This window comes from Mirounga angustirostris, unplaced genomic scaffold, assembly GCF_029215605.1.
Source record: "Mirounga angustirostris isolate CCGP_5_RB_7025 unplaced genomic scaffold, mMirAng1.0.hap1 SCAF_9, whole genome shotgun sequence".
NCBI classification, from domain to species: Eukaryota; Metazoa; Chordata; class Mammalia; order Carnivora; family Phocidae; genus Mirounga; species Mirounga angustirostris.
In genome coordinates this window covers 49,289,000-49,313,767 of record NW_026991717.1, presented here as the reverse complement: position 1 = coordinate 49,313,767, position 24,768 = coordinate 49,289,000, and the positions used below count along the sequence as shown (strand labels likewise).

General features: G+C 38.9%; 1 protein-coding gene across 4 annotated transcripts in view; it reads right to left on the bottom strand.

Annotated features, from left to right (window-relative positions):
* The window catches only part of PRTG (protogenin), a 135,966-nt gene that overhangs the window by 59,434 nt on the left and 51,764 nt on the right, over positions 1-24,768 (bottom strand). For all 4 annotated transcript variants that reach the window (XM_064570447.1, XM_064570444.1, XM_064570445.1 and 1 more), the window contains 9 exons: positions 15,992-16,136; positions 14,852-14,985; positions 11,807-11,944; positions 10,990-11,148; positions 10,202-10,361; positions 8,726-8,973; positions 6,485-6,649; positions 3,098-3,403; positions 1,356-1,544 (listed from right to left, as the gene is read on the bottom strand). In XM_064570447.1, the coding sequence (XP_064426517.1) occupies positions 1,356-1,544; positions 3,098-3,403; positions 6,485-6,649; positions 8,726-8,973; positions 10,202-10,361; positions 10,990-11,148; positions 11,807-11,944; positions 14,852-14,985; positions 15,992-16,136 (1,644 nt within the window). The remainder of the gene's footprint in view (positions 1-1,355; positions 1,545-3,097; positions 3,404-6,484; positions 6,650-8,725; positions 8,974-10,201; positions 10,362-10,989; positions 11,149-11,806; positions 11,945-14,851; positions 14,986-15,991; positions 16,137-24,768) is intronic.

Sequence of the window (24,768 nt, the reverse complement as noted above, 5' to 3'; positions counted from 1 at the left end):
AGGGAGGAAGGGAGGAAGGGAGGAAGGGAGGGAGGGAGGGAGGGAGGGAGGGAGGGAGGGAGGGAGGGAGGGAGGAAGGAAGGAAGGAAGGAAGGAAGGAAGGAAGGAAGGAAGGAAGGAAGGAAGGAAGGAAGGAAGGAAGGAAGGAAGGAAGGCTGGCTCCTGACTTTGGTGACAGGTTTTGTTACCACCTCCTCTGCATCAATGGTTTTAAGGAAGGTCACCCTGGAACATATGTAACTTCTCCTCATCATTTATAAAACTGTGTGACAGGGATCAATAGTGAAATTTATTTAAGCAAATGTAGATTAAATTAAAATCCAAGACAATAAGATTAGAAGCAAAATGCCATCTGGAAAACTACAGCAAAGAACCAGAGGATGGGATCCTCCTATGTGCCTGCCTCTAAAAACAGACTCCCACCATAGCTTGTCACCACACAGGGTCTCAGGACTACTGCTGTTTTCACAGGTTGTGCCGTGAAGCCAGAAAAGCAAATGGAGCTATCCCAGTGGGGTCACTATGCCCCTTTCCCTTCTGCACTCCAAAGGGTAGTCTGTGATGGGAAGAGCCAGAGAGCACTGTGAAATTCCAGTATGCGCAGAAGGTGCTCTAACAATTCAGTAGGAATCTAGTTGGGAATCATAGTTAAAGTTGCTGCTTTAACAACTAAGAAATAACTGAGTATGCATTTTACAACTTGAGTATCTGTTTATATCCATGTACTTATTGTAGACATAAGTTTCCTTACTTTCCATTAAACATGGTCACATTATGAAATTCTTCACTCAGCAAAGATAAGACGAACAGAGAATAAAACGGTGTCTTTCGGAACTGTGATAAACCCAAACACAAGGCTGAGTGCTTTTTCTGTGTTACAGCTACAAAAATAAATATGTATAGTGACATGGTCATATGTAAGAGCATTATTTTGTAATTTAAATATATTTTATATGTGAAAATAATGCACCTACAAAGCACTCTCCGGCAATTTCTAAATTAATCATTGTCTATTTTCTGCTCATTTTGTGATATTGCTATTTCACGTACATCATACATTCATAATAATTGATCAGATCTCACTCTACCAGAAGTTAACTGTAGAAAGAAAAGCAGATGCCCAGAGGTGGGGGAAAGATAGAAAGATACCAAGGTTATCTGACACCTTGTCAGTTCGCTCACAATGGTGAGTCAAAGACCAGCACAGAGTTAAGCAGGAGGATATACACAGTGATGTCATAAAGGCAATTCTCTTTCTACTAGTAAGTCAGTTCTTCTGCCCTATATCCAAAAACTCTTTTCCCAACTGGTCAGAGAGGAAGGACAAAAGGAAAGTGCAGTACGGACTCACTCACCTAAACCACTGAGAGTGTAGAGAAGGTCACCGGTATCTAAGAAAATGGGTCCATGTTCCTGCTGCCCTTCTTCTTTGTAGTACAGCTTGTAGCCCTGAATGGTTGCTGTGTCCTCAGCATCTTGCTGCCACTTCACAGAAATGGTGGTACAGTTCAGAGGCTCCAAATGTAACTCTGGAGACTTAGGGGCTAGAAAAAGCCAACAGAAATGTATGCATAAAAAAATCCATAGTTCTTCTCTGGAAAACAGTATGGAGGTTCCTCAAAAAGTTGAAAATAGAGCTACCATATGATCCAGCAATTGCACTACTGGGTATTTACCCCAAAGATACAAAAGTAGGGATCCGAAGGGCTACGTGCACCCCGATGTTTATAGCAGCAATGTCCACAATAGCCAAACTGTGGAAAGAGCCAAGATGTCCATCGAAAGATGAATGGATAAAGAAGATGTGGTATATATACACAATGGAATATTATGCAGCCATCAAAAGGAATGAGATCTTGCCATTTGCAACGACGTGGATGGAACTGGAGGGTATTATGTTGAGTGAAATAAGTCAAACAGAGAAAGACATGTATCATATGGATCTCACTGATATGAGGAATTCTTAATCTCAGGAAACAAACTGAGGGTTGCTGGAGTGGGGGATGGGGTGGGAGGGATGGGGTGACTGGGTGATAGACACTGGGGAGGGTATGTGCTCTGGTAAGCGCTGTGAATTGTGCAAGACTGTTGAATCTCAGATCTGTACCTCTGAAACAAATAATGCAATATATGTTAAGAAAAAAAAAAGAAGAAGAAGGTAGCAGGAGGGGAAGAATGAAGCGGGGGAAATCGGAGGGGTAGACGAACCATGAGAGACGATGGACTCTGAAAAACAAACAGGGTTCTGGGGGGGGTGGGAGGATGGGTTAGCCTGGTGGTGGGTATTGAGGAGGGCACATTCTGCATGGAGCACTGGGTGTTATGCACAAACAATGAATCATGGAACACTTCATCTAAAACCAATGATGTAATGTATGGGGATTAACATAAGAATAAAAAAAAAATCCATAGTTCATAAATATACACCCAATTTTAAACCAACAGCTGCAAAAAAGTGCAATTCTAAGCAATTATATTTTAACCTAACTATCAAAATTCCACAGTGACATTAAACTTTGAGACAGAATTAAAAATATAAAATATTGGGCGCCTAGGTGGCTCAGTCGTTAAGCGTCTGCCTTCGGCTCAGGTCATGATCCCAGGGTCCTGGGATCAAGCCCCGCATCGGGCTCCCTGCTCAGTGGGAAGCCTGCTTCTCCCTCTCCCACTCCCCCTGCTTGTGTTCCCTCTCTGTGTCTCTCTCTGTCAAATAAATAAATAAAATCTAAATCTATCTATCTATCTATCTATCTATCTATCTATACACACACACACACACACACATACATATATATGGCAATAATATCAATTAGGTCTCTATTAGTATATAACTTTTGGTAATTCAGTTTGATTTGGATTCACCCATTTATGAAGAATTTGCTAAGCAAACTAACAGTGTAACCAAAAGTTTTACACACTATTGAGCTCTATGTCAAAAGGGACTATGCAACAAAAAGTTTAAAATTATTTTCAGTGAAGTCCATGATCTATGGAATATTTTCATTCATAAAACACCATTTAAACATGACTTAGATTTTATAAAAGTAAGTTTCAAAAAAGTAAAAATACTCTTCCTCAATCATGTTTAGAAATTTACCTTTCACACTTGTAGCTTTGGGTGTCCTATGTGAGGTCCACACCGATGACTCTCCTAGCCCCACTCTGGTGGCAGCAGTAATCCGCACCAGGTAGACACTGTCTGGTTTCAGGCCCTCCAGAAGGTACTCGTGTGTGGTTCCCGGGAGCTCCAGAACTTGGATGGAAGTCTCAGTACTCAGGCGGAAGGACAGGCGATAGAGGACCACCTGGCCCCGCCGGTATTTGGCTGGGATCGGCAGCCAGGAGATGAGGATATCGGTGGGACTTCGACTGGTCAAACTAATTTCAGGAGGTCTCAAGGGAACTAGTCATACAAGAAAACAGGTTGCTTATGAATAGAATCAAAACTGTCAATTAGCACTGCAGTATTTACTGCATTCTCTTAAGAGCAACACACGTGATAAAGGAGGGATACGTTCAGCCCTAGCAGAGGTTTTCAGGCAAGTAGATCACAAACCAGAAAAAAAAAAAGAAGGAAAAATAATGAGGAAGGATCGAGCATAGAGAACCAAAGAAAGCAAAGTGTCAGTAAAAGTAAAAGCCCAAGTCCTCACTGTGACTTCATACAAAGCCCTATGTACTTACAGGGTCGGCTCCTCATGGATTCTGGGCCCCAATCTCCTACTGCTTTCCACCTGTTCCCTCCACTGCAGCCCTCAGCAATGTCCATTTCCTCTGCCGAGCATGCACCTCCCCCAGTCACCTGCTTCACCAGCTCCCGCACCTTCACTTCCTTCAAGTTTTCATTCAAATGTCACCTACTCAGTGAGCCTTTCTTGGGTGACTGTGTCTCAAGTCTCAAACCCTCCCAACATTTCATACTCCCTTTCCTTGCTTTTTTCCCCTTCTCCTAGATACTTACCAATATCCCATATAGCATATAATTACATAATGGACTGTTTATCTTGTCTATTGTTCCTCTGCCCCTCTCCCACTAGAAAGTAAACGCCACGAAATCAGGGACAATTTTTTGTCTCTTTTGTTCACTACTATCAAATAACACACAGCAGGTACTCGATGAATATTTGTTGCATGAATGAACTAATAGTTGGAAAAGAGAAAATCAATTTTTTAAGCATTTCTGAGTCCTTGATATGTATGAACTCATGAATTCTCACCAAAACCAAAGGAAGCACCACGATCATTATAGCTGAGGAAACTGAGGTACAAAGAGGTTAAACCGCTTGCCCAAGGTCACACAGGTCATTAGTGAAGGAGCAGATGTAGGCCGACTGAACAAAGCCCACATTCTTATCCCCTCTACTTGACTGTGTCTTATATAACAACAGTTCTTCTATCACAGGGTTATGTAGGGATTAAATGAGATAACGGAGAGAAGGTTTTTAGAACAGGCAGGGGCAAGCCCTCCACAAGTGTTAGTTGTATCTGCTGCACACAGCCGTGCCCCTAGGACACCCACACATCTCCGTTTGAGACGTATGGGCTTAGGAAATGTGGAGAAACTGGTGTAGAAACGTGAAAAGTAGGGTCAGAAGTCTGTGTTATTCAGAAAACAAAATGAAACTACATTAAGTAAAATGTTACAGAGTAAGAAAAGGTTTAAAGGAAAAAGAACTTTGAGATCATAACTTAACTGGAACTGGCAAGTTTTAAAAAGTAGCTTGCTATGGTCAGACTCCTTTCCTTTAAGGATATAGGGAGGAATACACCAAAAAACCCCCACAAGCCCCAAAACAGCACACACCCCCAGCCTGTGTTTCACCTTAGATATACATGTCAGAGGTTAAATGTGATGAGAATTCGAGAGGTCATAAATACTGTGATTCACTCTAAAATGGAACAGACTTTTTTTTTTTAAGATTTTATTTATTTATTTGAGAGAGAGAGAGAGAGAGAGCACATAAGCAGGGGGAGGGGCAGAGGGAGAGGGAGAGGGAGAAGCAGGCTTCCCACTGAGCAGGGAGCCCCATGCAGGACACTGAGCCACCCAGACGCCCCTAAAATGGAACAGACTGTTAAATGAAAACTGAATTGGAATTGAGCATCCAAATCAGTAATTTTTTTCATTTAGTCAAACTCTGAATTTATAAACATCTAATAAGTGGCATAATAGAGATGTAAGTAAGAGATCTGGGACCAAATGAACAAAGAAAATGATATGGAAATAATCTACATAAAAATGTTTTGGGGCGCCTGGGTGGCTCAGTCGTTAAGCGTCTGCCTTTGGCTCAGGTCATGATCCCAGGGTCCTGGGATCGAGCCCCGCATCGGGCTCCCTGATCAGTGAGAAGCCTGCTTCTTCCTCTCCCACTCGCCCTGCTTATGTTCCCTCTCTTGCTGTCTCTCTCTCTGTCAAATAAATAAATAAAATCTTAAAAAAAAAAAAGTTTTGAAGGACACCTGTGTGGTCCAGGTGGTTAAGCATCTGCCTTCTGCTCAGGTCATGATCCCAGGGTCCTGGGATGGAGCCCCCTGTCTGACTCGCTGTTTAGCAGGGAGTCTGCTTCTCCCTCTCCCTTTACCCCTCCCTCTGCTCATGCTCTCTGTTTCTGTCTCTCTCCCTCTCAAATAAATGAAAAAATGCTTCAAAAAAATGTTTTGAAAACTAAGGGTGGGCCATTTTGTGAGGATGAGAAAACATCTGTAAAGGAGGAACAGTATAATTAAGCATATGTTAAATCATTCCCTTTTCCCAGTGACGGGTACAAAAAGGGCCTTCTAGAGAGCCCCTGGAGAGAGAGATGACGAATCAGAGGAGGAGAATCAGTCTCAGGACTTTACTAATGGATGGGATCTCCCATCATTACAAGAATATATGGAGGCCTGCCCTCAAAAGGACTACAACTCAACTTCCAACCCAGGGTCTGTAACAACTATTACTTTCCTCCTTAAGCAGAATAAACATATTATACCTAAAAACAGACTAACTGCTGATTTTTAAAGAATATTTTTTAACTGACAGTTTACTAAATTTCAAAAACTCCCAGTTTCAGAGGTCCAAGACCTCTGACCTCTGTTCATTATATATTTACTTGTTGTATTTATATTTATTTATGCTTAGAAAATTCCACATTTTGTTCCACTCAAAAAAACCCTGCAATGTCAAAAAAAAATTTTTTTAAAACGTCAATGTATTTACAATTTACACTAGGAAACTTGAAGAAATACAATAATATAAGATTTTTATTATTAAAATTTATGTTACACATTATAAGTTATAAAAACTCTACACTTATCATCTTATTGTCAAAAAGTGAGGGTCAAATTTGAAATGGCAAACTAGCCTGCCAGTTACCATACCTGTTTTGATTATTTTTTTAACCAAAAAGAGGATATTTTCTCTAATTTAAAACACATTTATTCATTGAAATGGATTAAACATATTAATGTTCATACTTAAATGACATAGACTGTGTTTTCTTACCATCCTCTAAAGTATTCTGTGTCACATGGTCAGACATCTGGCTGGCTCCCATTGGCATATATGCCACAATGTAGAAAGTATAATTGCTAGCAGGTTCTAAGTCATCAATAATATAATGAGTTGTGTCATTTCCGATGACAACTTGATACTCTTCATTATTTAAACCTAGATTAAAGAATCGGCGTTTAAAAATCAGGAGTATTCAAAATGAACAGGACCAATTTCCCTTACCGTGACACACTGATCCTCCTGCCTAATCTTTGTTATCTTTTGTGACCCTTTAAAAAAAAAGAAATGTGACTTCTAAAAGTAACTACATCTTGCTACAAATTAGTAGTTTGAATTCTTCCCTAGTAAATCAAACTGAAAATAATTAACCTCTTCTAAATTTGTTTTAATATCCAGTCAAAACCCATAGCAGAGACAATGCAGAGCAGTAACACAACAGAGCGTAATGTTATAGAACACCGTAGTTTGAAACAGTGTAAGTTTTACTTGCTTAAACGCATGGCTTCTTTTTCCTTTTAAAAGTAAATGGAGAGACAGTAGGGAACGTAAAGGCTCTAGGCTTTATGGGAATGTAAAGTCTCCAGGCTTTATAAAAACAAACCAAACCAAAAGTCGTCCTGCAAAAGATCTCATTTTGGCCCTAGAGATTCTATTAAATTTGACTGACACAAGTTGTTCTTTTTATTTATTCTAGTAGGAAGCAAAAGAACTGGGAGGCACAGAATGTACTTCAAAACACTTTGTTCCACAACGAACTTCCCCCCGCCCCAAAGAGGAAAAAAAAAATTTCTCAGCAATTCTTAATAAAATATGCATGGCAAGGTATAGAACAGAATTTGCCTTTGTGTGATTTAATTCCTACGGCGCGGATCTGTACAGGGGAATAAGCACACTGGCAGCTCCTGGGCTTTGCGAACAATTCACGGTAAATGCACGTCAACTTCATCAAAACGCTCTAAGGACCAAGGCCCTTCTCCCCCTCACTGGATTTATAAACAAAACAGAAGGCAAATTCCACCATTAAGTTTTCCCACATTTCTGAATTAACTTGATAGCATTTTAATTAGACAAGATTACAGCCATTTCACAACAGACTGGCTAATGGCTTGTTAATTAGGAACTGCATAGTACGATTTCTGACCTACCAAACAAGGTCCTTGAGTTCGAATTAAAAAGCCTTGTTCTGTCCTTGAATAGACCACTGAGCCGCATGTGGAGGCTCTAATGAAATGACCATAATAGCGAACAAGAGTGGTCTCCACCAAAACCAGCATTCCTTTTACCTTCCTAAATCACTAAGAAGGGAATTAACATACTCCAACATGCTCAGTTAGACTTTTCATTCTTCTTGCTAAAACCCCTGATTTAAATTCAAAATATTCCTTTTCAAAATACTACTTCAAAGTATAAAAAACAAACAACAACAAACCACCTGTTTATATGGACAATTTTATCATATCATCATTTTTGGGTGCTAGGATTTGTTTTAATGTCTATTGCATAAAATCTAGACTGTGCACAACTAAAATTTGTAAACTTCTGTGGTTTCTATGAGAGATCAGTAGAGAAATCTCTAGGATTTCTAAGTAGCTTTTCCTTTCCCTCGAATTTTTTTGCCAAAAGAAAATACTAGGGCAAAAAAGATTGCAAAAACAATGGAATTAATAGTTCTGAATAAAAATTTTAAGACAGATTTGATTTCTACTTTTATATAAGAAATGACGTATCAACAAAGAGAGTCCTGTTCAATATTCAGAGTTTTAAATGTTTTCAGGAAACATTCAAAACATATAAAATCAACTTATGGGGATCTGATAATGTTTACCCCCCCCCTTAAAAATAACATGCTATAGTGACCATAATTCACCATATTATTTTATGAACCAATTACAACATTGTTCCTATGTAACTGTATACTTAAATTGGAACATCAAGTCTTAGCTAAAGAATTTATATCTTGGCTGGAATGAAATTCATTACTCCACCACTTTGTAATTTTTAGCAGGCAGAGATGGTACTTATTTCTAAACAAAATCTTAAACTATACTTATATATACAAAGTATACAATAATAAAAACATTTAGCAAAAACTGATATGCAGGTGATAGATTATTTTATTAAAAGAGATAAATGCCATAGAACTTCAAAAATATTTTCTGGTAAGACATCATTCATACTGAAATTATTGACAGCAAGTAGCAGTTGAAAATAAATACTCCTCAAATTGCTTACCTTCTGCTTTCATATAGTGCACAGAATAAGCAATGACTTTGTCTGAATTATAAAGTGGCCTCTCCCAAGCTAAAAGGATTGCTGAACTTGACATGGTTTCAGCATGCACGTTGTAGGGAGCACTGGGTCTGTCTTCTGACATTACTACGGTCAGTCTGGCTCTAGATAAAATAGATCCTTGGCTGTTCTCAGCCATGCACTGATAAATACCATCATCTTCAGGAATAATCTGGTTAATTACCAATTTACTGAGGAAAGAAAAAAATATTTTTATGAAAATTTCTAAGAATGATGTAAAAATAAAGTTAAACTATTGCTAAGTTCACTCTCATTTTAAGTGACAAAAGTTACAAAGAACAAAAAACTGTGTAATCAACCCCACTGAAAAATCTGAGTTGCTTAAAATTACTCTTATTTTCTGAGTTTAAGTAATAGTGATATCCAAACCCTGTTTGCTTTAGGTGAAAGACTAATCTCTTTTTTAAAATTTGGCTTTTAGGGGTGCCTGGGTGGCTCAGTCGTTAAGCGTCTGCCTTCGGCTCAGGTCATGATCCCAGGGTCCTGGGATCAAGCCCCGCATTGGGCTCCCTGCTCCACCAGAAGCCTGCTTCTCCCTCTCCCACTCCCCCTGCTTGTGTTCCCTCTCTCGCTGTGTCTCTCTCTGTCAAATAAATAAAACCTTAAAAAAAAATTTGGCTTTTATAAAAAAGTATATTATTCTGTAATAGCATCTAACTTATATAATACTGCAATGTTACATAAATTCAGATCAACAAAAAATTTTAAAGTTTTATTAAACATATGGCAATGTTATAAGAAGACTCATATTTATACTAATAAAAATGAGTTCTAAAAATCATTAAGTTTGAAAAATTCCTTGAGATTTGAATATTTCCTTCTAATTTTCTCTTTTTAATGGAAGAAGGAACTGAGACCCCAAAGGGTTAATATGCTTGCTAATAACTTAGCTATTGGCTCATCAGGACTAGAACCCAGGTCTAGGGGACTGTCCAACATTTATTTCATTATAATCTACCAATTCCATGATCCACATATAAAATACAAAAGGATCTATGGCGTGCTGATGTTAGAATCTTAATTTTTCTTTTCATATTTTATTTTATTATGTTAATCACCATACATTACATCATTAGTTTTTGATGTAGTGTTCCATGATTCACTGTTTGCGCATAACACCCAGTGCTCCATTCAATACGTGCCCTCTTTACTACCCATCACCAGGCTAACCCATCCCCCCGCCCCCCTCCCCTCTAGAACCTTCAGTTTGTTTCTCAGAGTCCATAGTCTCTCATGGTTTGTCTCCCCCTCTCATTTCCCCCCTCTTCAGAATCTAAATTTCTTATTTTAGTTTAAAATACCAAGATAATTTAGATATTTGATATTACAACCAGTTCACATAGCAATTACTAAAGCCACTATATCTTCTCTAAAATAGTAGCAAAGTGACATACCCACCTGTTGTACATTTTAATTCTCCCATTTGAATGTATCTTCCTCCCATTTTTCAACCATGACATTTTGGGTGAGGGGATTCCTTCTGCTTGACACACAAATCGAGCAGTACCAGCTCGAGGCCTTGTTAAACTTTCTGGCCATTCAACAAATGAAGGAGGAGCTATTTTTAAAGAAAAAAGAACAGAGAAAAATGTCCATGTCTCCAACAGGAATGATACAAAGAGTCAAGGAAGAGTTCGGCAAATGACTCAAGTCCCATCCTTGAAAATATTTAACATTCTGAGCCTCTTATCTACACTCTACATATAACTGTCCAGATGCCTTTTCTCAGCATTGTTCATTTAGATGTCCATTCCCTCGAGGTTTTCCCTATTGAGACCCTCTGTGTCAACACACTAGAAATAGGTACACTATAATCCTACTTAACTAAGCCCAATAATATATAGCCACTTGTGAACGCATACAATCAACAGATTAAAGTTTTAGATTGGTAAATGGATATGTGGATTTGTGGGTAGGTAACAAAGACATAAAAGAGATGCTTAAATAAGAAGGAACATAATGGTATGCAGGCAAACAGGAGGGTGACTTAAGCATTATAGTTAGTTACATTTTAACCCAGAGCTTTAACTTGCTTCTAAAATTCATTGTTGGATCACAGGATTTCATATCAACCTTCGTATCAATGCTACAAAGTTCAAGAAAGGAGGAAGTAAGCGATGAATGAGATAATACAATAAATGTTAAAATACGAGATTCTCCTGAATGCAGGATGAAATAAAACATACCTAAGACAGTTAAGGTTGCCATGGCAACTGTAAAGTTGCGCGTGCCCGGGGTTGTCGCCCGACAAACATACACTCCGGCGTGTTGCAGCTTGACATCAGATATCATGAGATTACCATTTCCCAGTACCCGAGTGTTAAAGACATCAATGGACTTGTGATCTATTTCCAAGAGAAGACTTCGGTTAAAATAATGTAACATAAGGGCGCCTGGGTGGCTCAGTCATTGGGCGTCTGCCTTCGGCTCAGGTCATGATCCCAGGGTCCCGGGATCGAGTCCCGCATCGGGCTCCCCGCTTGGCAGGAAGCCTGCTTCTCCCTCTCCCACTCCCCCTGCTTGTATTCCTTCTCTTGCTGTGTCTCTGTCAAATAAATAAAATCTTTAAAAAAAGGGGGGGGGGGCCCTGGGTGGCTCAGTCATTAAGTGTCTGCCTTCGGCTCAGGTCATGGTTCCAGGGTCCTGGGATCGAGCCCCGCATCGGGCTCCCTGCTCGGCAGGAAGCCTGCTTCTCCCTCTCCCACTCCCCCTGCTTGTGTTCCTGCTCTCGCTGTCTCTCTCTCTGTCAAATAAATAAATAAAATCTTAAAAAAAAAAAAAAATGTAACATAAGATCTAAAATTATGTCAAAAGATCACCATTGAATCATATCATAAAAAGCATAAAATCCGCTATACAAAAACCTTTTCTCCACACACTGAAATGCCGAAAAGTTAGAAGCCACTTCAATGACAAACATGTGTTTTGCCTATAAAATAAACATTCTGTCAGCTTCATTAAAATCAACAGAGTTTAAAGACTCTTTTCCCCGAGAAAACTTACCCAGGCGGCTCCAAGACACGAGTGGTTTGGGATTTCCCGTGGCCACGCATTCGAAAACCGCTGTCTGATGAAGAGACGCTGTTATGTTCTGTGGGCCTGCGATGATGGCTGGTGTGTGGAAGGAATTAGACTCTTCAGCTTTGAGGAGGAGGAGGCACAAGATGAGAAGAAATTACAAGCAAGATATAATAAGTGAGACAAGTTAAAACATCCTTGTTATTCCCTTAAAAAATAACTTCATTGAGGGCGCCTGGGTGGCTCAGTTGGTTGGGCGACTGCCTTCGGCTCAGGTCATGATCCTGGAGTCCCAGGATCGAGTCCCGCATCAGGCTCCCTGCTCGGCAGGGAGTCTGCTTCTCCCTCTGACCCTCCTCCCTCTCATGCTCTCTGTCTCTCATTCTCTCTCAAATAAATAAATAAAATCTTTAAAAAAAAAAAAAAGAAACAATAAATGTGAGTTTTTGCTGAGCTTCAGAAGCTCCAGTTTGATAAGGAGCAGGGCGGGGTCTGAGCTGAGTTTGGTGAGAGAATGTACTACTATTAATATGCAAACATGTAGGTGGGCGCCTGAGTGGCTCAGTCGGTTAAGTGACTGCCTTCGGCTCAGGTCATGATCCTGGAGTCGCGGGATCGAGTCCCGCATTGGGCTCCCTGCTCGGTGGGGAGTCTGCTTCTCCCTCTGACCCTCCTCCCTCTCATGCTCTATCTCATTCTCTCTCTCAAATAAATAAATAAAATCTTAAAAAAAAAAATAACTTCATTGAGATATAACTCACATCATACACGATTCACAATTTTAAGTACTTCAGTGATTTTTAGTATTTTCAGAGTTGTGCAACTATTACCACAATCAACTTTAGAACCCCAAAAAGAAACACCACACCCATGAGCAATCTCCTGTCTCCACAGCCCGGCAACCACTAATCTTTCTGTCTCTCTGGATTTGCCTTTTCTAGACATTCCTTAACAAAGGAACCATGTATTATATGGTCTTTTGGGAACTGGCTTCTTTTCACTTAGCATAATGTTTTCAAGATTCATCTGTGTTGCAATGTGTACCGGTATTTCATTTCTTTTTATTGAGTAATAACATAATAGAATTTAATTGTATCAATAGAACACATTTTATTTATCCATTCTTCAGTTGATGGACATTTAGGTTGTTTCCGTATCATTCCCTTTTAATTGAGGCTCAAACATTCATTTAATCCTTTCGCCAACCTTGTTAAGAATTTATGTGACAGTGGGAAGAAGAGAGAAGTGTGGGAGTGATTTTGTCTTTAATCTTTCATATCAGGAAGCTAAAAGATACTACCTGATATTGAACCATAGTGTTAAAAATGTAATTTCAGTTTCTCAAAGAGATTTTTTAACCTTCAAGGATATTTTAGGAATCTTGTGAAAAATAAACATTCAGATGAAGTTCACCAATGTCTTTAGTCCAGACTTTTTTCCACTATATTCAAGTAAATTTAAATTATTTAAAAATAAAAACTAGTATCTATGTGTAATTCCATTTTAGTAAGATACATATTTCTTTCTTCATATTCATCTCTTTAGCTAGTTTCCCTTCTAAGTATATTTATGTGTGGCAAAATATAGAAAATTATGTTCGCTTAATGTTAACAATGATAATTTCTGGATATTGGAATTGGGGATATTTTTAAACTTCTATCTATACTTTTTTACACTGTTTAATGTAAAAATTTTTATTTTTATACTTTTATAGACATCACTCTTTATGATAAGCATGTATCATTTTTACAAATGCAAATTATAATTTTTCTTAAAACAACAAACAAAAAAATACAAACTGGAAACAAATATATCTTTATTGACAATGGACAATTTTGGTGGAAATGGGTAATCGTTTTTCTCATTTCGCATTTTATATTTTAAAAACAAAAGTGAAATATTTACAAAACAAATATTCATTCTTTCTTAAAGATGTTGTTCTTAAAGATGTTAACATAAAATAAGCTGGCCTGTGAAAGAAGAGGAACCTAACAGGGATAAAAATGACCATTTCCAACTAGATTACAATAACTTACATGAAATTAAAGTGCTATTTTATAGCATACTATTTTTTGGGGGGGGGATTTTTTTTTTTATTCTTATGTTAATCCCCATACGTTACATCATTAGTTTTAGATGTAGTGTTCCATGATTCATTGTTTGCGTATAACACCCAGTGCTCCATGCAGAACGTGCCCTCCTCAATACCCACCATCAGGCTAACCCATCCTCCCACCCCCCTCCCCTCTAGAACCCTGTTTGTTTTTCAGAGCCCATCGTCCCTCATGGTTCGTCTACCCCTCCGATTTCCCCCCTTCATTCTTCCCCTCCTGCTACCTTCTTCTTCTTTTTTTTTTTCTTTTTTTTTATTCTTATGTTAATCCCCATACATTACATCATTAGTTTTAGATGAAGTGTTCCATGATTCATTGTTTGTGCATAACACCCAGTGCTCCATGCAGAATGTGCCCTCCTCAATACCCACCACCAGGCTAACCCATCCTCCCAACCCCCTCCCCTCTAGAACCCTCAGTTTGTTTTTCAGAGTCCATCGTCTCTCATGGTTCGTCTACCCCTCCGATTTCCCCCCCTTCATTCTTCCCCTCCCACTACCTTCTTCTTCTTCTTTTTTTTTTTTCCTTTTTTTTTATTCTTATGTTAATCCCCATACATTACATCATTAGTTTTAGATGTAGTGTTCCATGATTCATTGTTTGTGCACAACACCCAGTGCTCCATGCAGAACGTGCCCTCTTTAATACCCACCACCAGGCTAACCCATCCTCCCACCCCCCCCCAAAACCCTGTTTGTTTTTCAGAGTCCATCATCTCTCATGGTTCGTCTACCCCTCCGATTTCCCCCGCTTCATTCTTCCCCTCCCGCTACCTTCTTCTTCTTTTTTTTTCTTAACATATATTGCGTTATTTGTTTCAGAGGTACAGATCTGAGATTCAGCAATCTTGCACAATTCACAGCGTTATACCATACTATTATAGCCACAGAGGAAAAACTAACAGCTGGGACAGTACCTGGAATCACCGTTAGAGAGGCTTCCATACTTTTACGTCTGTGGGCTACAGTAGCAGCAACACAACGATAATTCCCAGCATCCCTGTGGCCAACATCATAGATCTGCAATACTCCTGTCGGAAGGGCAGTTATCCTGTTACAGGGAGAAAGATGAGTCAATTCTTTGTAGTAGATTTTATATTTTATTTTAACATGTATTCTATGATTAATATATTCAACCTTTTCAAAGTGCCAGATGCAATACTTTAAAGACCATTTAAAACAATTAGCTTGATTCAATTGTTTTTATTTGGGTCACTACAGGTCTCTAAAACATACATAACTATGCAGTATGTGGTTTGTGAAATCTACCAGCCTAATTTTATACAGAGTTACATTTGACATTATAGCTTACATAACTGGTGATGTAGGGCTTAGTATGATTTTTTTCAAATCCTGATTTCTTGCCTATTAATACAGACATATTCTCCAAGATACACCTGAATCTAAGTTTTTGGGTTTTTTTTTAACACTTTCTTGAATAACTTCTTCCATCATAGTATCCTGAGATTTTACCTACTTTGGAATACTGCTACTCATGAGGACAGGAATTAAACTTTATGAAGGCGCTACTAAGTTCTTGATCCTTAAACCTCAACCACCTGCAGAGCACTGGGGGTGGGGTGGGGGTGAGCGGGTGAGCGGGTGAGTGTGTGTGTGTGTGTGTGTGTGTGTGTGTGTGTGTAGCCGAGAGGAGACTGGAAGTGGGAGGTGGAGACAAAATGGGCAGGTACCAGGGCATATAGGAGACCCCTATAGTAGTATTGCTATTGCCAGCACTGAAGGTCTCATTTGGTTTCCTAAATCCTTGGGCTACAAAGCAGGTGCTCAGGTGGTCCTATGGTTGGAAAAGATGTTTAAGGAAAGCAACAAAGCAGTAAGAAAGGTTATTTGAATTATGATCTAAACCAAAAATCAGAAATTATTCCACATGTGCCAGAGACTGATGATCTAATTCTTTGCCTAAGTTTGAAATGTCTTTAAGAGGTTGGTAATTGCTACTGTAAATGAAAATAAGCTCCATCACGGTCTTTCCCCCATAAGTCCCATGACACCTTTGTTACTCCTGCATCGTCTCCAAAGACAAAAGCTGCATTTACCTGTCCATAGTTACAGGTAGAGTTGTCCGATTTAATTCCCATGTTATGACTGCAGGAGGGTTTGAGGAAATCTTGCATGCAAATCTAGCAACTCCACCTTCTTGGACCTCAGTAGAAATTGGCTGAACTTCAAATGCAGAAATAGCTGTAAGATAAAGTTTGACAAATTTAGGATAAGTACAGATACTATTATACTGTACTGTACTTGGAAATAACATTATGCAAGATATTATTTATAAGACTTGAACTCCGGCCCAGACATAAGAGCAACCCAACTTAACTAGCACAAAGATAATTTCAGCAGTAGTTTTGGAAAAACCACTGACAATTGCCTAGCTCAGGGAATCTGGTCTCCCCCAGGATGAAATTCTAAATAAGTTCTCAAGAAACTTACAACTTATTTGGAGAAAAAAAATTAACACAACTGAAACAAAAATAAACAATTAATAATGATATGTAATCACATACCATTTTTGTGTGGTACAAACTTCAAATACTACTACATTTCAGAGAAGAGGGAAATCAAGAAAGACAGATTAGACAAGTAAAAACCATTTACAGGGACTGGTTTTGAATTAAGTTTTGAAGACTTGGTTGGGTTTAGATGGAAGGGGGAAAAGAAGACATTCCAGGCGAAAGGAAGCAAGCACAGAAGAAAGGTGTAGCCTCTGTTCACAGAATTTTAAGGAAACAGCCAAGACTATTGTAGAATATTTCAGATGAAGGGATCATGGAAAAGTGGAAGGAGAGTAGAGATAAAGCAGATTTGTACCATGGCACAAATGAAGACATCATTGAAAATTTTTGAGCAAAGGACAATAGTAGTCCTGGATAATAGCCGTGTTTGGGAGAAATCAATCAGGCACGGATACACAGGATAGAGTGAGAAAAGGAGAGCCTCAAGTCAAAAGACCAATAGGCTGTTTAAGTAGGAATGACAGAACTGGGTGGTGGCAGTAAGAATGGTAAGATTCTACAGAGAGCTCAATGGAAACAAAGACTTGGTTCTCACTGGACACAAACATGTCACTCGGTTCGGAATCAAATGAGGTTGGTGTTGATGGAGCTGAATGAGAAAGGAGAGAAAGAAGACAAATGGTGTGTGTGTCCCTGATGAATTAAAGGTAGAAAGACTCAAGAGACTATTTTTAGTCTCATGTATTTCCAAAGTGGAGATACATCTCGAAGTGTTGATATTTCTAGAGATAATTCTTCTTTCTCATTCTAGGCAGGCCTCCAGGAGCTAGTCATCGGTGTCCATGCTTTTACATTTTGATAAGAGTCCAGACTCCAGGTAACACTGTGGTTTTCCTTCCCTCTACTGTTTTTCAGGATATAAAGAAATGGCCCCAATGATGGTCTTACTCCCCCTCTGCAGACTCCAGTTTAATATACATATACATATATATATATGCCTTTACAGTTTATCAACAAAGTAAGAAGTCATGAAGAAAAGCAGAGGGAATAAGGTCTACATGACTTACACTTCATTAGAGTAGGAAGGGTAAAAGGTGAGAGAAGACTATAAATTCTGCCTTAGAATTAGCATCATCAATCTGTAAATGGATCACAAGACTTTAGAGGTACAGGACAAAGCCAGGGAATAATGGTGAAAATACTCAGGAGTATCCACTTCCAAAAAGCAGATGGGGGTAGTGTAATACCTTATGTGTGTATGTAACAAAAAAATTCTGCTTCCTCAAGAACAGTGGTTCTCAAACCGCTGTTGTCAGTGGATAACAAAACCAAACCATTTTCATGATCACCATCATCTGCCTTTTTCACTCTTATTTCTCGAGTGTACAGTGGGATGGATGATATTGCAACAGACTTAATGCAGAAGGAGATATGCCTGGTTTATGAAGCATTAATTTCTCTTATTGATCCCATATTTACCTTGTTCATGTATGAGGGGGTGAGTTTTAGTTCTGGTTGTCATTCATAATCCAGACTATATTCAATTTACAGACTTCAAAGGGGGAAATTTATCTTATTCTCCAGTCTTTACCACTCTAGACCAAAATATGTAATATAGTTAAATTTTTCTTCATAAAACAGTTGTTCCTTCAGCCCTATCTGACTTCTTTACCCCAAAACATATCAAGCACCTGATTCAGTATGCTTTATCTCCTATCTCTCTCCCATATCTGACTTCTCTCCATCCCTAATAGTCCTCTCTTCAATCCAGGCCCCTATCATCTCCTGCCTGAAGTCTTGTAGGCACCTATTAGGTGATATCTCTCCTACCAGCAAAGTTACTCCAGAAAGTTAGTCAAAAAATATAAATTTGATTGTGTGGCTGATGAATTAATTAGTCCCTGCAAAACTCTCTTGTCTCAATCACTTATAGTTATGTTCCATGAGCACTGAACTACTTACAATTCTCTGAATATACCATGATATTTCGTACCCCTAAGCATTATATGAGCATATCCTTCTCTCTCAAATACCCTAGGTCCCTCTGTCCATCTGGTGAAATCCTGTCATTGTTTAGCACCTACTCTGCTTATCCCTTCCTTTGGGAAGTTGTTCCTGATCTTTTTCTCCGCAACCTCTGTACACTACAAACCTCCACTGCTACTTTTATCCCACAGTATTATAACCACTTCACATTTTTCTCCCCTTCCAAACTATGAGCTCCCTGGGGGCTAGTAATGGGTTGTATTCTTTGCAAGACCCCTTAAGACAGTGAATGGCACAGACTTGGCACTAAAATACTTGTTGAACTGAACTTACATATTTTTTTCTCTAATTATATTAGGTCTTTCAACATAGTAACTAGAAATATAAGGAGTTTCCCAGGTACAAATACAAATACTTCTCATCTTGAAAAGAGACTAATGCTTTTTATTATTTTGTTTGTTGTAATTCCAAATGGTCCCCAATATTTTAGTGGCATTATCTTTAAAGACAAAAATCGGATCCCCCACTATTAAAGGATTTTTATGAAGATTAAAAAAATAAAAAGTGAGGGATTTTTATGACTTTTTAAATAAATGTTGTGATTATTGAGAATAAAGATAATTACTTTTGCCTTGAGTAATTTCCCTCCAACCACTTAGACATCTGAGCATTGTTTTCTACCCTAAATCTCATCTAAACAAACAATATGATCTCTCTGAACCTTTTTTTTTTTTTTTTGAGCAGATTCCTGCTTTCTGCCCCAGATGCATAAGTCTATGAAACCCCTAAGATTTTTATGAAAACTGAACTTTGCACTTCAGGTCAAATGTGCTAGGGCTTTGGAGTCAAAAAATTCCAAGAAATAAAAGGTAAATGAGTGCATCTTCTGACTGAGTAAGGGTATCTCTTTTGGGGAAAGGGGAAAGAAACTGCTTTTGAGATATAATCACGTAACATGTAATTTACATACCATACAATTCACTCATTTAAAGAGTACAATTCAATGGTCTTTTAGTATATTCAGAGTCTGCAACCATCCTCCTGATCCATTTTAGAATATTTTCATCATTCCAAAAAGAAACCCCATATCCTCTAGTTATCACTCTCTAATCTGCCCATCCCCTCCCCAACTCCAGCCCTAGGCAATCACTAATCTAGTTTCTTTCCTCCCTCTACAGCTTTGTTGGGTTGAGAATGACATAGAACATTGTGTACAGTGTGATTATTTGATACATGCATATATTGGGAAATGATTACCACAATAAGGTTACTTAGTTAACACATCCATCAAATAAGGGTATTTTTTTTTTTTAAGATTTTATTCATTTATCTGACAGAGAGAGAGAGAGCGTGCACAAGCAGGGGGAGCAGCAGGAGGAGGGAGAGGGAGAAGCAGGCTCCCCGCTGAGCAGGGAGCCCGATGTGGGGCTTGAACCCAGGACCTCGGGGATCATGACCTGAGCCAAAGGCAGACACTTAACAGACTGAGCCACCCAGGCACCCCAAGTAAAGGTATTTCTTGACCTCACCCTGGTTCTCAGCAAGGTCTCAAGCAAGTATAAAGATTTTTTTAATCCCCCAAACACCTTTATATTTAACATTTCTCACTTTCTGGTCCCTTTTGAAAATTCAACCTGCTGGCAAAATGATTTTTCCTAAAGAAGACCCCTTGGGACTCTCATCAGTACCTCTGAGACTAAAGAAAAAGAGGCATTCTCATGATTCAACAATAAAAATAAGTTACCATCCTTCTGTCCATAACTACTTCATCTGGGTACCAACCCCATTCTCTTCCCTCACCTCTGGGAACCCGATGTATCTGCCTTTTGTCTGTCTTTCTGTCTCTCTCTCCTGCATATTCAAATTCTTTTCCTGGATCCTTCTCTCAGCCTATAAAAGTGATTAAGCTTCTCCAAACCGCAAAACACAAAAAGAACAAAACTCCAGACCTCTCTTTATGGCATGTATCCCTCCAGCAGCTATCTACCCTCTCTCTTCCCCATGGCATTACAACTTTTCTAAAGAGTAGTTGATTCTAGTTGCCTCCCCTTCTTCCCCTCTGACTTTATACCTCAAACATCTCATGTGCCTTCTTCCCCTATTATTTTATTCAGTGTCAATGACATTGCATACTCTTATTTCTTACATACTTTCTTATCTATTTCTCTGATTCCTCCTTCCAGTCTCCCTTTAAAGGGCGCTCCCTCCTCCTATGCCCTTCCTTCCAGAGATTCTCTGTTCTTTTCTCTCTCCAGATTCTCTTTGGGTGATCTCATCCACATTCAGTTTTCAGTGACATCCATCTCTTGCTGCTGATTCCCCAAAATACATCTCCAGCTTAGATCACCAAACCTAGAGCTTCATACTCATGGCTCCAATTGTTACTGGACATCTTCACCTGGAATTCATAAAAGGTACTTCCAACTCATCAAGTCCAAAATGAAATCATCTTATTTCCTTCAAGCCTGTGTCTCTACTTGTCACAGGACTATCCAGACACTCACCTGAGCTAGACACTATTAACTCCTTCTTCTACACTCTCATTCACTTGTTCCCACTGATCTTACTTAACTCCTTAACATATGTCGGATCCACTCCTGTGTTCCTCTCCCAATGTCTCTCACTGGAACCACTACAGAAGTCCCTTATCTGATCTTCTTACTCCCATTTTCCTCTTCCCTGCTTCAAAAACATCCTCTAAATGTACACAAGTATTTGATATGGGTGCACTGGGCTCACAAGCAGCTTCCATCTATTAATTCAAAGGCTTCCATAGGTCGACCTATTACTGCTAAAAACCAGAAAGGGAATAATCTCACAAAAAATGTGATTCCAATTTTAAATGTCAAAAAGCACTATGCCTTAGCAACCAACCCCTCCTTCTAAGCCTTTAAACTGCTTAGCCCAATTATTAGAAACACTGAACGTATATATCCTTGCTACATCAAAAGGAACAAATAGCTTTCTTTATGTCAACTACATATTTTTAATTCTTGTGGCTGAGTACATTCTCAATAAATAGATTAACTGGCTCCTTTTTGTAAATAAAGGAAAGTAGTTTGACATCCCTTACTCCAAACCAAACTGTTTATATGGTAAGCATACAGCAGTATTTAAAAAGTCACTCTTAAATAGTTACATTTAAAAAACACGGAATATCTCTGCGATTAGAGATACACATTATAACTATGACACAAAGCATTTAATTTCCACAAGTCACACAGTATCAATCCCATTATCTGTATAATCACACCATTCATTTAGTTTGTAGGGCTGGCAGGCTTTGAGTCATGCAATTACCCATAAATAATGGGCCAGATTAACTATCTCCCTAGTCCAGAAAAGGATTTTAATTACACCTATTTTAGAAAAATTTTTGACTAAAGTAATCTCTTCTAAGTTCATAATTCATTCTACAAATATTCATTATCTAGTATATTCTCAGTGTCAAGGATCCAATAATGAACAAAACTAACAGAGGCGCTACCCTCAGGGATCTTTGTCTAATGATACAGATAGGCATTTAACTAAATTACTATGCAAGCATATAACTTATAACTGTGGTAAGTGCTTTCAAGGAAAATTACCAAGTATTATAAAAGCACATAACAGAGGTTATAATAATGACAGAAATAAAAATAGCTTAACATATTTTATTGCCAGGCAGTGCTTTAAATGAATTATATATTCCAATTTATTTAAACCCCACAAATTTCAGTTGAAGAAACTGAGGCATAGGGAAATTAAGCACCTTACTCAAGGTTTTGCAGATAGTGAGCAGTGAGGCTGGGATCTAAATCCAGGCAATCTCCAGTGACCCTATGTGAATTCTCTCATGAATAAAAGTTTGAGATCCCCAACCTTTTAATCCCCCAAAATTACTGGTTCTAAATCCAAGCAATTCTATTGCTCTGGTATAAGTTAATATGCACTGACTTTCTAGTTGCAAGTATATGTGGTACAATCCTAAATTTCCAAAATACAGTAACACCTTTAAACTGCTGTATATGAGGATTCTGAAGCTAAGGCGCTCATCACAAGCAGGAGTACCTCTATCTCTAGGAACCCATGAAAGATAAGAGAGACAGGAATGCATGCAAATTGAATCATACTATCTCAGTCTAATATTTCTTTAGAAATCAAATTGGAGGGGTGTCTGGGTGGCTCAGTCAGTTGAGTTTCCGACTCTTGATTTTGGCTCAGATCATGATCTTGGGTCTTGGGACTGAGCCCCATGTCGGGCTCTATGCTTAGCGAGGAGTCTGCTTTAGATTCTCTCTTCCCTTCTGCCCCTCCCCCCAACTTGCACTAAATAAATAAATAAAATCTTAAAAATATTTTAAAATCTCGGGGCGCCTGTGTGGCTCAGTCATTATGCATCTGCCTTTGGCTCAGGTCATGATCCCAGGGTCCTGGGATCGAGCCCCCTACATCGGGCTCCCTGCTCTGAGGGAAGCCTGCTTCTCCCTCTCCCACTCCTCCTGCTTGTGTTCCCTCTCTCCCTGTGTCTCTCTCTGTCAAATAAATAAATAAAATCTTAAAAAGAATATTTTAAAATCTATTTGAAAAACAGTTTACCTAATGGGAATGCTAGCCATTCTTACATTATTATTCTCAGTTCTAAGTTCACATACATTTGATCATCAGAAAGTCAAATACTTGGAGAGCCCTTAGAGGTAGGGAGACCATTTAAGAGGCTATCAGAACAGTAGACAAGAGACCAGCTGTGGGTCCGAATGATGCAGGAGATTATGGAATGGAAGGGAGGACACATATAGGATGATGTACACCGAACATCATGATTTGGCCACAAGGTGTTCAAGGGAAATAGAGGGAACGATCCAAACAGTTGAGGTTTCTACCTATGTACCTGGAAGTTTGGGGTACAGTAATGGTGCCTACACATGGAACACAAAAGAGGAGCTCAGACGCACTGGTGAATTACTATTACAGACTCTCACATCCTCAGAATGAGAAGAAACCAGGCATATTAAGGAAGACCAGGAAACTATAAAATTTGTAAAATAAAAGGCCAAGGCTTAATAACATAAACCTCAAATATATATCCATCCTGATTTTTTAACTGGTTCAGATGGTCCAGATGTCACGCTGTCATTAAGATATGAAGAAAGACATCCCCGAGTTTTTAGAATAACAGCCTATAAAAATAGCAATGCATAACGTAAAATCAGCAGAGAAAAGAATTTCTTACTTCTGAGGCTCTGTTGGGATGAGCTTAGGAATAGTGTTTACTGTTCTTCCAATTTAACTTATTCTCATTTTTTTTGTTAAAGATTTTATTTATTTATTTGACAGAGAGAGAGACAGCAAGAGAGGGAACACAAGCAGGGGGAGTGAGAGAGGGAGAAGCAGGCTTCCCACGGAGCAAGGAGCCTGATGTGGGGCTCGATCCCAGGACCCTGGGACCATGACCTGAGCCGAAGGCAGACACTTAACCACTGAGCCACCCAGGCGCCCCAGCTTATTCTCATTTCTTGATGATAGAAGTTAAGGCATTAGAAAACCAAAGTAGAGCCCTAACAAAGGCAGAAGTATTCTAAGATTTAAAATTCTTCTTTTCTACTAAGCCAGACATTGTAGGCTGTATGTAAAGGAACATAAAGTGGAGAGAAATAATTTTCCCATTTTTCATTTAACTTTAAACTTAGCCTTAGCTGGTTTAAAGAAAATCAGGGGGCGCCTGGGTGGCTCAGTTGGTTAAGCGACTGCCTTCGGCTCAGGTCATGATCCTGGAGTCCTGGGATCGAGTCCCGCATTGGGCTCCTTGCTCGGCGAGGAGTCTGCTTCTCCCTCTGACCCTCCTCCCTCTCATGCTCTCTGTCTCTCATTCTCTCTGTCTCAAATAAATAAATAAAATCTTTAAAAAAAAAAAATCACAGCTTTGGACTCATGTTCAGGTACTGTATGCCCTTGAGAAGTTACTCAACCTCAAGCCTCAGTATCCCTCAGTAAAATGGGGATAATATTTTATAAGGCTATTATAAGATTACTAAATGATACAGACATATACATATGTGTACACATATACACACAGGACATGAGCATGTGCTGAGGCAATGCTGGGCACCTAGTAACTTTGGTCATGGTGGAGGTGGTAACAGTAACAGGATGTCCTGCTATGAATACACTTCTTTTACTTTCAGAATGATGACTTACAGAGCGGCAAACAAAAGATGTTAGTGACCATCACACGATAAAAATAAACCTTAAAGCCCTAACAAAGGCAGAGGTATTCTAAGATTTAAAATTCTTCTTTTCTACTAAGCCAGACATTGTAGGCTGTATGTAAAGGAACATAAAGTGGAGAGAAATAATTTTCCCATTTTTCATGTGCATAGATAAATTTTTTGGAG